The following is a 12968-nucleotide window of genomic DNA, read 5'->3' on the forward strand; positions in this document are numbered from 1 at the left end:
AGGGACGGGGCCTCCTCCCAAGGCCGAGCCCCCCGGCTGGGGGACCCCAGCAAGAGGCCCTTCCCCCCTTGACTCCCCTATCCTCGACCTTCCAGGGTCCGAGGCTCCCCACCCCCCAGCCACTCCTGTCCACAGACCAGTGGGCCCTGTAGCCTGGGGGACCGGGGAGGGCACGGGGTCTCAGCATTGCCCCCGACGCCTGCTGCGGGGCTGTGGCCGCCAGGTTGCACGTGTCCACAGGCGTGAATAGGTGGCTGGTCAGGCTTCCTGAGCCACCCGGTCCTCACACGACCTCCGCCACACCTGGCCAGGATCACGCCAGCCAGCAGGGGGCTTTCCAGAACTTTCCGTAGCCTTCCACTGGCCACACGTGCGGTTTCTTTCCAAGCCTGGGGACGGGGGTGCACTTGTGGTTCTCTTGTCTCTGAAAGCAGCATTCCTGATGGTCTGTGTGTTTGGTTTTGGTTTTAAACAGAAGCCCCCCGCCCCCACCCCTGTCCGTCCCTGCGAGTAGCTGGTGTTAACTTCTCTCTGTCTTGTCGTACTAACCTCAGTTCAGTCATCTCTGGCTGCAACAGCTACCCTCTTCTCAACACATGCATGAGCGAGCGCATGGCTGCTCTCACCCCCTCCCCCACCTTCTCGAGCCCCGACTCCGACGCCACCGAGCCTGCCGAGGAGCAGAGCGTGGGGGAGGAGGAGGAGGAGGAGGAGGAGGAGGAGGAGGAGGAGGACCTGGAGGACGACGTCTTTCCGGAGCACGCGCTGTGCGACGGCCGGGACCCGTTTTACGACCGGCCCCCCCTGTTCAGTTTAGTAGGAAGGTTGGTGAGGTCGAGGACGGCATGCTGGGAAGGAACCAGCTCTTTTGCGCAGGAGCACTGCTGCGGGCACAATTTGACCGCCGTCAGGGCGTGGCCCCCCGGTATGCAGGGGCAGCTCCCCCAGACCCCCCAGGCCGAGGCAGGCCAGGCAGGCCGAGGGGCTGGCCTCCCCGAGGAGAGGGCGTGAGGGAGCGAGAGGGCTCCTAACCATGCTGGAGTGTGCCCAGCAGGGAGAGTCGGGGTGCACCCGGAGCGCGGCCATCCGGCTCCGTGCGGGCGGAGCTCCTTCTGCAGACAGGCTCTAGAACCCTGGGAGGAGTCCTCGAGCAGGGCCCGTGGGGACATCTGGGCAAGTGGGGGTTTGCGTCTCGGCACCCACCACCAGCGGGGCCGGCTCCGCTTCCCTCTGCCTTCTCCTGCTATGGCCCGAGAGGCGGAGGCTGCTGGGTTGCTGTCCGTGCCGCTCCCTCCGGGAGAAGGAGCAGAAGGTAGAGGACGCGGTCCCGGAGGGCGGGAAGGAAGGCTGGCCTCAGGCAGGGCGGGGTCTGCCTCCAAAGCCTGGGGCCCCGGGGGCCCTGCCTCTCCCTGAGCCTTCGCTCCCCCGGCCTCCTGGCTGTCATGGCGGGAGACGGCACATGTGGCCCGTGCCCTCACGGGACGTGCCCTTTGCAGAGCGGGCCCCACTTCACTTTCTGGACAGAAGCGGGAGCCCAAGGGCAGGAGGTAGGGCAGAGGCCCCGGGGCAGCCCAGACCTTGCCGGCAGGTTGGGCAGATACAGCTGCCATTCATGCTTCTGTTGCCGTGGAATGGAAGCAAAACCGGCGAAGGAAAGATCTAGAACCCTAGCTGCAGTCGTGGAGCACCTGGCTCACGAAACAGCTGCGTGTAGATGTCACGCATATAAAAGGGGTCAGACGGCTCCAACAGCGACCCTTGCTGAGTTGGACATCGCTTCCTTGGGCCAGGCCGCTGGGAGCGTTTGCAAGTCTTGACCTCGGAGCAACCAGTCCCGGAAGCTGGCCCCCAGAGAAAGGGGGTTCCCACGGGGAGCCCTTGGGTGCAGACCCTGGAGTGAAAGCCCCACCAACGTGTCCCGCGGGAGGAAGCAGCTTCCCGCGGGGGCATGTCACGGATTTATTCTGATTAGTTTTCCACGAGCGTGACATGCTGGCCTCCTGGATAAGAACGTGGGGCTCTGACCCCGCGAGGCGCCCCGGGTCTGGGCCTCCCGCTCTGCGGGGCCCGACAGGGCGTGCCGCCCCGGGGCCCAGCTCCGCGCAGGCCTCTGGGAAGCCCCGGGGAGCCCCCGTGTCAGGTAGGCGTGGGCTCAGGGCGCAGGGGAGCGAGGGCACCGGGAGAAACGGGGTGCGGGCTCTGCAGTCTCAGCCAGAAAGAGCTGGGTCCTTCCAACACTCCCCCCCTCTGTGGATCTGAGATGTCACGAAACAACCCAACCTAAGTAAAGTCATCCGTGAGAGGCCAGCCCCCCGTACGGCGGGCGGCCTGCAAAGGGCTTCACTTGGAAACGTCCCCATCTTTTTGGTTTGGCAAGAATTGGCTTCTCCCGCGCAGCAGCTGTGCAGGCCCAGGCCCTGAGAAGGACCCATCTTTGGTTTCCTTTCATCCTTCTGGTAGCTGCTGGCTCTCTCCAAAGCTTAAGCAGGATTGGGGCGCCCACTCTTGTCTCCCTTCGGAAAGGCTTCCCTGGCCCCAGCATGCGTCTCTGCACCTCACCAATCTCGTGGTTAGCCCTGCCTCCTCCCCTCCCGCCACACTCAGCCCTGGCTCTGCCGCTCTGCCGCCTTCTCTCTCTCTCTCGGGGCGGGTTTCAGCCTGCTTCAAGGTGTCCTCCCCCGCGTGGACCCCCACGTCTTGACCGTGGGCTCCTCACCCACGGCCAGGGTTAGCCCCCCAGTGGCCTCTCCCTCTGGTGGTCTGGGGTGCCAGGTGAAGTGGGGAGGTGGGGTGGGCCCGGGGGCTCTGGGTTCCCCGACCCTGATTCTCCTCCCTGCCGGGAGCACCGCTTGCAGAAGCTGGCGGGCCGGGAGCTGCAGGAGGAGGGTGAGGGGCTGGCGGCTGGGGATGGAGGGTCCGGGGAAATGGGGCAGGGGAGGGGGTGGGGGACCGCCCCACACACACCCAGGGACGTGTTCCAGACTCTGCGTGGAAAAGTGCTGACTTGCTCTGTGTCCACACCAGGCCACCCGGGCGGGCAAGGCCGGTCCCTCGGCTCCCAGCTGGGTCCCTCTGTGTGTCGGGCCGCTCAGCCCGAATCTTTGCCAGCGAGGCTATGAGCCCGTCGGGGTGCAGTGGGTGCCTGGTGGCTGGCGGGGCCCTGTGTGGCTGCTCCTGATGTCAGGCTGTTTCTGGCACTTACGGGGCATGAAGGGGAGGCCAGTGTCTGTGACGCGGGTGCCCTCCCTGGTGTCCTGGCTTCAGGTGCTCAGGGTGAGGTTGGCCAGGGGTGCAGGGGTCGTCCAGCCCCGGCTCACAGCCCTTGGAGGCTGCTGTGCCCACCACCATCTCAAGGTTAGGTCTCCGGGATTAGGGGTGGCAAGGAGAGCGGACCCAGCATCTGGCACCGGATGCCCTATTACCTTGAGGGAGCATCCCACCTGGGCGCCCGAGGGGAGCGTGCGCCTGTGCGTTCACTCGCAGCTGGGTTATGGCAGGAGAGAAGGGGAAGGGACCCCAGGGGTCTTTTCATGGCATAACCCCCCACCTCCAATCAGGGAGAGGCCCCCAGCCCTCGGAGGCCCTGCCTCTGGGAGCACAAATAGGATGTATCTTGTCTAAGGATCTGAACTCGGGCTTTGCGGTCCTCGATGCCACGGGTACTCGCGTCTTCCTTCTCCTCTGGCAGAAGGAAATCCTAACAGATCGGGGAAGAGTTGATCTACTTAAGCAATCAGCTGTGTGAGTTGGGCAGGTGGGCGTTGAGCGTGGTGTCTGCCTCCACTGGGGCTGGAGAGGAGCCAGCCTGCGGGTTTAAACCCCGCCCCGGGCGCCTTCCTTTCTGTCCGCGAGCCTTGTGCGTTGATCCGCGAGGGGGGTACCGATGCCCTGGCGCCCCGGCTGTGATGTGCCATCTAAGACGCACCCCTAGGAGGGGAAACGCGGGCAGGTGAATACGACGTGCCATGGGTCACGGCAGCCCCGCTCCCACCGCCCAGACGTGAGGGGTGGGACCTTGGGAACTGACCGGCTGTGGGTGCACCTGCTGCCCGGTGGCCGGCAGCACCGCCGTGTCGTCCGGGCCCCTAGTGAGTGCAGGGGTGTGGGCTCGTAGGACTGCGTCATGGCTCTGCACCCACGGGCCACCAGTGGGACGATGCAGGCCTTGGGGTCATGAGAGGCCCAGCCTCCAGCTGGTTTGTGGGAACCTCAGATCTGCAGAGCCACAGGGACCCGCGGGTGGGCAGCGTGGTGGAGAGCATCCACTCGGGAAGAGCTTTTGTGAAGTGAGGCCTGGGGACAGGGCCTGCGTGTCACCGCCTGGCCTCCTGACCTGGACCGGCCCTGCCCTCCGCCTCAGTCTGTCTCTGGCCTGGCCTTTGTTAGGAACGGGGAGGAGAGTCAGGACGTGGGTGGGCATGGACCCTGAGGGCTCGGAAAGGGGGAGGGGTCGTGCTCAGAGCCGCCCCCGCAGGAATCGCCCCCCTGAGCCGTCCAGGAAGGCAGCCCCGGGCCAGGGGATCCGCCGTGGCCTGACCCTGGCTCACCTCCTGGCTCAGTGGCTCTCCTCCCAGGGGTTCTACTGATTAAGGACCCTGGTGTGGGGTGTGGGGTGTGGAGCCCGGGGCCTGGCCTATAGTGGCCCTGCTTCTGAGGTCGTCCCGTTGAGTATAGACGTTGCTCCTCCGTCCGTGCCCGGGGCCCCTGGGAGCCCCCCCAGTGCCTCTCTGCCTCCCAACACGGGGCTTTCCGCAGTGGGCCCTGCCCCAGGAAAGACGCCTTGCCCTGGGAGGTGGGCTTGGGGCTGTCCTGCTCGGTCCCTTCAGCTCTCCGACGTGCTGGGATGGCCAGGTGGGGCCCAGCCAGGGGCCCGAGTGGGATCTGGGCCCGTTCCTGCAGCCTGAGCCCTGGGCTCCCTCCACGTCCCCTTCCGACCTCAAGGCCTTGCTCCTTTCGTGGCCGCCCTCCCCCCCCCATACACACACATGCCCCCGATTTCAAGCAAAGGCTCTTGGCCAGGATTCCAGGGGCCCCGGGGGAGCAGGCCACCCGGACCCCTTCCCGGGTGGGTGCTGGGAGAGGGACCTGTCCACGGGATGCCCTCTGCCGCTGCAGCAAGGGGGCTTCTGCTCTCTGAGCCCCAGTTCCTTTCGGCTTCTGCCAGCAGCCCCACCCCTGCCCCGCCCCTGCCCGACTCCGGCAGAAATGCCCACGCATCCATCCCCACGGCTGCCCTTCAGCGAGTTCCCCAAGAGGACAAGGAGTTCCCTCAGAACGGTCCTCCTCCGGGGTGTTGTCAGAGGGCGCGTTTGGCCAGGGTAGGGGGGCTTCCTCCGTCCCGGGGAAGGGGCAGCCCAGGGTGACACTGAGCCCCCTGGGGCAGCACACCCTTCCCCTCTCGCTGGCACCTGTCTTGGTCTGGGAGGTGCCCAGGAAGTGAGAGGCAGTTGGCAGAGACAGACCCATGGCCGAGTCAGATAACCAGGTGGCCATGAGGAGTTATGTGACGTAGGGGCTGGGAGCAGAGGTGGGAACGGGCCTCGCTGGGTGGCGGGGGGAGCAGAGCATCTGGGGTGTCCCGGGAGATGGGGTGGCTGGGTGGCGGGGCTCGGCCAGCACGCAGGGCGGGTGGGAGCCCGGTGGGAGCCTGGAGCCTCCTCTGGCTGCTGTGGGGGCCGCGGGGGAAGCAGAAGGGCGGCTGGTACTCCAGAGAGATGTTTGGGGAGAAGCAGTGCGGTTGAGAGAAGACCCAGGAAGGTGCTCAGGTTTCTGACCCGTGGGCAGAGGGCCAGCGGGAGTGGGTGCACCTGACGGGGGGCACCAGGGCCTCGAATGGGGCCCTTGGGGAATGGCAGTCGTAGGGTGTCCTCTGGGAGCTCTGCTGGATGGTGTCTGACCTCTGAGCAAGCTGAGGGGGGCCGGGGCTGGGGTGACAGCTCTCCTCCTCCTCCCAGCTCCTCCCTGGGCCGTGCACCCCGGTGCCAGCCCCCACCTGGCCTGCAGAGTGCGCCCTCCCCTCCCCCACCTCCCCTTCGCCCCCACCCTCACCCCCACTGTTGCTCTTGCTTCCATAACCTCCTCTGTTCTCCCTGGCTGAGGCCCTGGGCCTCCCTCACCCCGCCTCTGCACCTGCTCCCCCACGCGTCCGACCCTTCTGTGTCCAGACCCTGCCCACCTTTGCCCAAGCTGTACCCCTCCCCTGGAGCCCCCCAGCCGCCCCAGGACCCTCCTGGGAGCTCAGGGCTGCAGCAGGAGCTGCCCGTCCCCCGGGGCCTGCGGGGAGAGCAGGGTGGGGGCGGGTCCTGCGCTGAAGCTTGAACAGAGCTGCAGGTTCTCACCGGGATTGGGCTCACGGGCCCACCTGTCCGGGGCCAGGGGTCCCCTCGGGAAGGTGCCCCTGAGAAGGGAGGAATCGTGCTCCTCATCCGCCGGCGCACCTGGCTGGATGGCCGGGCCTTCCAGGTCCCTTTAGTCCTCCCAGCTGCCCGTGTGACGTCTGCACCTTGGCTAGCTCAGGAAGTGTGGCAGACGCCTGGGTGACGTGGCCACTGCCCAGCCTGTCCTGCCACTCGCTGGGGGCACAGCTTGGGATGGGGAGGGCTCTGGGCCCTCTGGGGGTGGCGGGCAGGCTCAGCAAGCACTGCCGTGCGGTCTGGGGGTGCCCTTAGGGCTCTGCTCAGCCAACTTCTCTGGCACGGAGCTGGGGGGGTGCCCGTTGGCGGGCACCGTGAGCTCCCACCCGCTGTGTTCCTGGAAGGGTCTGAGAAGGAACCAAGAGCCATAATCCACCATAGGAGCCCTCCGTGGGGCCCTGAGGTCAGGGGTCACTGGGACGGGCGGTGTGCCAGTGTGGGGGTCCGAGCTCGGCGTGGCCGGGTCCCCAGGTCCTCCTCCTCCTTGAAGCAGGCTGAAACCTCCCTCCTCAGCTCTCAGACAGCGGGTACGGCCCTGCGGGCTTTGCCCCGTGCCAGCCCCACTCCGCACTTGCTCTCTGCCCGCCCTGCGCACGCCCTCCTCCTCCTCTGTCCCTCTGCCGCCTCCTGTGTCCTCTGCAGCCCGCGGACCCCCCCTCCCGCCCCCACCCAGCACAGCCCCTGCCTATCCTGCCTGCTCGCCGCCCCGGCTGCTTTGCGCCTGGCTCTGCTTCGCAGTGTTGTGTCGTGAGCCCGGGCCCCGCTGCCGCCAGCGCCGCTCCCAGCGCGCGCCGGGAGGGCCCTGACCCCGGCCTCTGCTCCCCGCAGGGCCTTCGTCTACCTGAGCAACCTGCTGTACCCCGTCCCCCTGGTGCACCGCGTGGCCGTCGTCAGCGAGAAGGGAGAGGTGAAGGGCTTCCTCCGCGTGGCCGTGCAGGCCACCTCAGGTGCGTGTGGGCAGCCCGGGTGGGAGGTCCCCGTGGGCACCCCGTGGTGGCCATGCCACTGGCCTCCATTCAGCCCCCACCCCTGTGGGCACACCGGCTGCCGGTGCATGGGAGGGCGCTCCAGGGGAAGCCCCCGCCGCCCAGCTCTGGGCTCCTTCCTTCCAGACTCTCCTGGGTCAAGTCTGCGGGCCCCCCGATGCCCGACACTGTGCAGGCGGAGCCCCTGGGAGCTCGGGGCCCCAGACCCCAGCCTGGTGCAGAGTGGTGCTCCCTCCCAGCTCCCCGCCGCCTCCAAGCCCTCCCCCACCCCCGTGGGTGTGCAGACCCTGGGCCCCGGGAGAGCTCTCAGAGCCTCTCTCCAGCCTCCCCACTGGGCTCCTCCTTCAGACCCCGGCCTCTCTGGAGCCGGCCTCCCTCCCCAGGGCCCGTGGGCCCTCCCTCCGCTGCGGAGGCTGACCCCCTGGCTGCCAAGCCCCCTGCCCCAAGCCCCCTGGCTGCAGAGGCGGACCCCCTCTGGCTGCCAAGCCCCCTGCCCCTGGCCGCGGCCCCAGGACAGGCAAGCCCCGGAATGAATGCCTGTGGACCGGGGTTTGCCTCCTTATAAATGGCACCTGTTTGAAGCCTCCTACGCAGCAGGAGTGTCGAAAAATCAGTGCAGGACACAGATGCAAGCCTGCTTACCTGGGCAGGAGGCTGCCTTGTTTGCCCTTGGGCCCCCATCCTGTCCCCGGTGGCCTCGCTCTTTCCCTCCCATGGCCTGGGCCCCCCAGGCGATCAGACTGCAGAGTGAGCCCCAGACAAGGTGGGGCTGGGCCGCTTCAGAGCGTGAGCACCCCCACTGGGGAGGTCTCGGGTCATCGCACCCCACCCGATGGCCCGGCCACTTCAGGTGGCTCTGGCTGTACCTTCAGGGCCTTTTTGCCAGAGTCTCACTAGCCCATCATTTCCATGGGCTCTTTATAGCACCTCCCCGTCATGTCAGGGTGGTGTCACGACCCCGGGACCCTGAACAGGGGTGTTAGGAGCATCTGGTGCCAGCCTCATTCCTCAGGGGGACCCCGTCCCTGTAGTCTTGGAGGGGCTCGGTCCCCCGGGGGGTCTTGGCCCTTTGCAGCCAAGCTGAGCCCCGGGGGAGCCGGTCCCACTGAGTGGCCTGCCCTCTAGGCGGATGTTGTGGACACAGTTGACCCTCCCTGTCTAATGGCTGCGGTGGAGAAGCAGCAGCTTTAAAAAGCTCCAGTGGCCACAAAAGTCCCACCTGCCCTGCGAGTCCTGGGCTAGCCCCAGGCCCTCGGCAGCCGGAGTAGAGAGCACAGCAGGATTTGTCCCCCTGGGGGCCCCAGAAGAGGAGCTTGGAGCCCTAGAGGGTGGTAGAGGCCTCCCAGGGTGTTTTCTAGGCTGCATGGCTGGAATCGGGGTTGGGGCGGTGACAGAAGCCAGGTCTCGGGGGACAGGATGGTGCCTCGGGGGGCAGGACGGGATGGGAAACCATGGGATACCCCAGGATGCTGTGAGGGGAGGGGAGTGCACGTGCGACGCTGAGCGAGGGGTGCTCGGGGGCCATGGAGGGTCCAGGTGGATGATGGTGCAGGCCCGCGAGGGTGGCGGCAGGTGGGCAGCTGTGATTCTGGGGGTGAAACCAGGAGGACCCCGTGCTGTGGCCTCTGCCCAGTGAGAATCCGCAGGAGTGTCTGAGTGTGGGGCGGGCGGGGGTGGCCGGGACCCGGGGGCGGGGGTCGCAAGTGTGGGTTTGAAATGTGGGGTTTGTGGCTGTTGGAGCCGGCTGTCCCGGGGTGCGGCCCCTCTCAGGCCTGGAGCAGCACAGGCTGGGGCCGGTGCCTGGAGGGCGGCCAGTCGTTCTGGAGCTGCGGTTGGCGCCCCGCGGCCCCGTCTCGGGTCGGAGCCTGTCCGGCTGCTGTGCCTCGCTCTGCCTGGCGGCTCGGCCAGGCTCTGCCAAAACTTCCTGCGGGACAGGCGGCGCCCTGACCCCTGGCTCCCTGCCCGTTTCAGCCGACGAAGAGGCCCCCGACTATGGCTCTGGCGTCCGACAGTCAGGCACGGCCAGAATCTCCTTCGACGACCAGCATTTTGAAAAGGTACGGCGGCGGGGTTGGCCTGGCCATCCCACCCGTCCCGACGGCACGCGCCCAGCCCGGGCCCAGACCAGCTGTGCAGGAGTCTCGGCATACGCAGAGCGCTCAGCCCTCCCCAGGGCCCTGGGTACCCCCGGGGTTCGCTCCCCAGGGCCCGTCCTGTCTCTCTCCGTCTGGTTGTCCTGACGCACTGGGTCTGCTCATCCCCTCGCCCTGACGCCCCTGGGTCTGTACATGGTTCCTCACCTGGACCTCGGCTGCAGGCTGGGCCACCGGACACCAAGATGCCTCAGGCCCCCCCAAGTGCCCCTTCTCTTGGGCCCTGTGTTTCCACCAGCATCTTTGCCACCCCCGCTGCGACACGCCAGCCATTAGACGAGCCCTCACAATGTCAGCGTTAGTGCTGGGCTGGCCCTGCTCCGCTGCCAAGAAACAAGGAGCTGCCCCTGCCCGCTCCTCATTGGTGCTCTCTGCCTGCACCCTCTGGCCAGGGTGGAGGAGGGGAGGGCCCTGCTTCGTGCCCCCAGACTGGGCTGAGCTCACAGGAGGCCCTTCCCCTCCCCTTAAGGCCCTTTCCTAACTGTCCCCACCTGGCCGCCATTCCCACTTGGCTGCTTGTCCCTACCTGACTGCCCATCCCCACCTGGCCACCTGTTCCCACCCGTCTGCACCTGGCCACCCATCCCCACCTGTCCCCACCTGGCCACCATCTCCATCTGGCCGCCCGTCCCCACCTAGCTGCCTGTCCCCACCTGTCCCCACCTTGCCGCCTGTCCCCTCTCATCCACCCCCCAGCCACCCGTCCCCACCTGACCGCCCGTCCCCACCCGTCCCCACCTGGCTGCCTGTCCCCACCTGGCCGCCCGTCCCCACATGGCTGCCTGTCCCCACCCGGCTGCCTGTCCCCAGCCATCCCCACCTGGCTGCCCGTCCCCACCTGCCCCCACCTGTCCCCACCTGGCCGCCCATCCCCACTTGGCTGCCTATCCCCACCAGTCCCCACCTGACCACCCATCCCCACCCGTCCCCACCTGGCTGCCTGTCCCCCCCCGTCCCCACCTGGCCGCCTGTCCCCACCTGAACACCAGTCCCCACCCATCCCCACCTGGCTGCCCATCCCCACCCATCCCCAGTAGGCCGCCTGTCCCCACCTGGCTGCCTACCCCCAACCGTCCCCACCTGGCTGCCCGTCCCCACCTGGCCGCCATTCCCTGCCTGAACCACTCCCCACCTTCCCCTCTGTAGCCAACACAGGCCATGGCAGCCTAGGAGGCTGAGGCCGAGGGAGGTGGGTGCTCATCTAGGCGGAGGCGGGTCTAGAATGCACCCACAGAAGCCCTGGTGGGGCTCTGGGTTGTCCATGGGTGGGAGTGGCCTCCCCACGAGCCGGCTCTCTCTGACCGGGGCCCCCACCCTCGCAGTTCCAGTCTGAGTCCTGCCCCGTGGTGGGGATGTCCCGCTCGGGGACCTCCCAGGAAGAGCTGCGCATCGTGGAGGGTCAGGGCCAGGGTGCAGACACCGGGCCCTCAGCCGACGAGGTCAACAACAACACCTGCTCAGGTAGGCTTCCCCGCCTGGCCCTGTGTCGCCTGGAGGTCCTGCCCCTCCTGGCCGGGCCCCGACGCCCGGGCTCCCCCAGGTGGGCCCCTCGGAGGTCCTGCCACATTGCTCTGTCCTTGGCCCCTGGCAGCCGTGCCCCCGGAAGGCCTCCTCCTGGACAGCCCCGAGAAGGCCGCCCCGGACGGGCCGCTGGATGCCGCCCTGGACCACCTGCGCCTGGGCAGCACCTTCACCTTCCGCGTGACTGTCCTGCAGGCGTCCAGCATCTCCGCCGAATACGCCGACATTTTCTGCCAGTTCAAGTGAGCCCTGGTGCCACTAGCTGGCTGCGGGACGTGGGCGGGTGGCTCTTGGCACCCCTGGGCGCCCCTGCCGGCCTGCGGTCCCCACCCCGCAGCCCTGGCCCAGCCAACCTCTCCCCCCTTGCAGCTTCATCCACCGCCACGATGAGGCCTTCTCCACAGAGCCCCTCAAGAACACAGGGAGGGGCCCCCCGCTCGGCTTCTACCACGTCCAGAACGTAAGTCCCAAGAGGCCCCTCCCCGCCCCCTGGGGCTTTGTGCGGCTGCCCTGAAGCTGAGCCAAGCTGTGGTCACGGGACGTCCCAGCTTCTCCCTGCCCCAAGCCGTGGGCTGGGCAGCGTCCGGGCATGCACGCAGATCCCCGGGTGCCAGGCGGGGGCTGGGCAGCAGGGTCCCAGTGGGCTTCTGCCTGGGGCTGGGGGCACCACGGGCAGATGTGCACACGGGGGTCTGGGGTGCCCGGGCACAATCTGGGGAGGTCAGGGAAGCTCTCCAGGACGTGTGTCCAGCCAGGCTGTCAGAAGAGCAGGGCCTCGGGGGTGGAGTGGCTTCGAGAGGCAGGAGTGGGGCTGGCCGGCCAGCGGGGAGAGACGTGCCTCAGTGGCCGTGCTGAAAGCTGCCAGGGGGCCAGGCCTGGAGTGCCCGCCGGGGCGTGCGACACTGGCCCTGAGCACTGTGGCTGCTGGGTGTGCGGCCCGAGCAGGAGGGGCCGCGGAGCAGCCCGTGTCGACCCCCTTCTGCCACTTCTCAGCCGGGGCAGACGGCCCGTACCGGGCCTCTGCGTCCTGATTTGCCCTCTCCACGAGGATGCAGGCACACTGGACTAGGGCCACCCTGATGCCCTTGTTCTGCCTCGGGGTTATCGCTGTGAAGACCCCATCTGCACATACGGGTCCCGGGCATTAGAAGTCCGACCTAGGAACCGGGGGTGGGGGACACAGCACAGCTCATAGCTCTCGGGGTGTGGGCAACGGCCCAGCAAGGGTCACGCCCGGGGCTTTGTGCTGTCTGCAGCCCCGTGTCCTGAAAGGGCACTCTCGGGGTAGGGGGTCGTGGCCCCCCGGCGCATGTTGGGAGGTGAGGCTGGAAGGACCAGGCAAGGAGCATCCCCCCTTTGTGGACGGAGGTCGGGCCGGGCCGGGGTCTCCAATCCAGTTGTCCGTGGAGGCTGAGCACTGACCTTTGTGACCCTCCTTCCCCTTCCTGACTGTGACGTGGCCTCGCCCTCCTCCTGCACCGCTCACCCACCAGATCGCAGTGGAGGTGACCAAGTCCTTCATCGAGTACATCAAGAGCCAGCCCATCGTGTTCGAGGTCTTCGGCCACTACCAGCAGCACCCGTTCCCGCCCCTCTGCAAGGACGTGCTCAGGTCAGCAGCCCTGGGGTGGGGTGTGGGGGCGGAGGGTTCTTCCATCTCTCACCCAGCCCCCTGCTGCCCTCCAGGGTGTGGGTCTCTCCACCTCCAGCCAGCGAAGCCACCCTGCCCCAGACAGGCCTGGTGTGGTGGCCGTGCAGCACGTGCCTCCCCCCTTCCCCACAACAGGGCAGCTGGTTACCCGAGGTCAGCCCAGCAGGACCCAGAGCAAGTCAGAGGTCCCTTTAGGACCGAGCAGTGAATTTTTTTGCTTTTGTTTTTAAGATCTTATATATTT

General features: G+C 67.5%; 1 protein-coding gene across 30 annotated transcripts in view; it reads left to right on the forward strand.

Moving 5' to 3' along the window:
- KIF1A (kinesin family member 1A) overlaps nucleotides 1–12968 on the forward strand; it is an 88140-nt gene that overhangs the window by 52258 nt on the left and 22914 nt on the right. For 17 of the 30 annotated variants that reach the window (XM_072718958.1, XM_072718959.1, XM_072718960.1 and 14 more), the window contains 6 exons: nucleotides 7242–7360; nucleotides 9371–9456; nucleotides 10875–11013; nucleotides 11144–11315; nucleotides 11443–11533; nucleotides 12567–12685. In XM_072718958.1, the coding sequence (XP_072575059.1) occupies nucleotides 7242–7360; nucleotides 9371–9456; nucleotides 10875–11013; nucleotides 11144–11315; nucleotides 11443–11533; nucleotides 12567–12685 (726 nt within the window). Of the gene's footprint in view, nucleotides 1–554; nucleotides 825–7241; nucleotides 7361–9370; nucleotides 9457–10874; nucleotides 11014–11143; nucleotides 11316–11442; nucleotides 11534–12566; nucleotides 12686–12968 lie in introns of all 30 variants that reach the window. The other 13 variants (XM_072718945.1, XM_072718947.1, XM_072718948.1 and 10 more) reach the window with 1 other exon arrangement.

Source organism: Vulpes vulpes, chromosome 9, assembly GCF_048418805.1.
Source record: "Vulpes vulpes isolate BD-2025 chromosome 9, VulVul3, whole genome shotgun sequence".
In the NCBI taxonomy this organism is placed as follows: Eukaryota; Metazoa; Chordata; class Mammalia; order Carnivora; family Canidae; genus Vulpes; species Vulpes vulpes.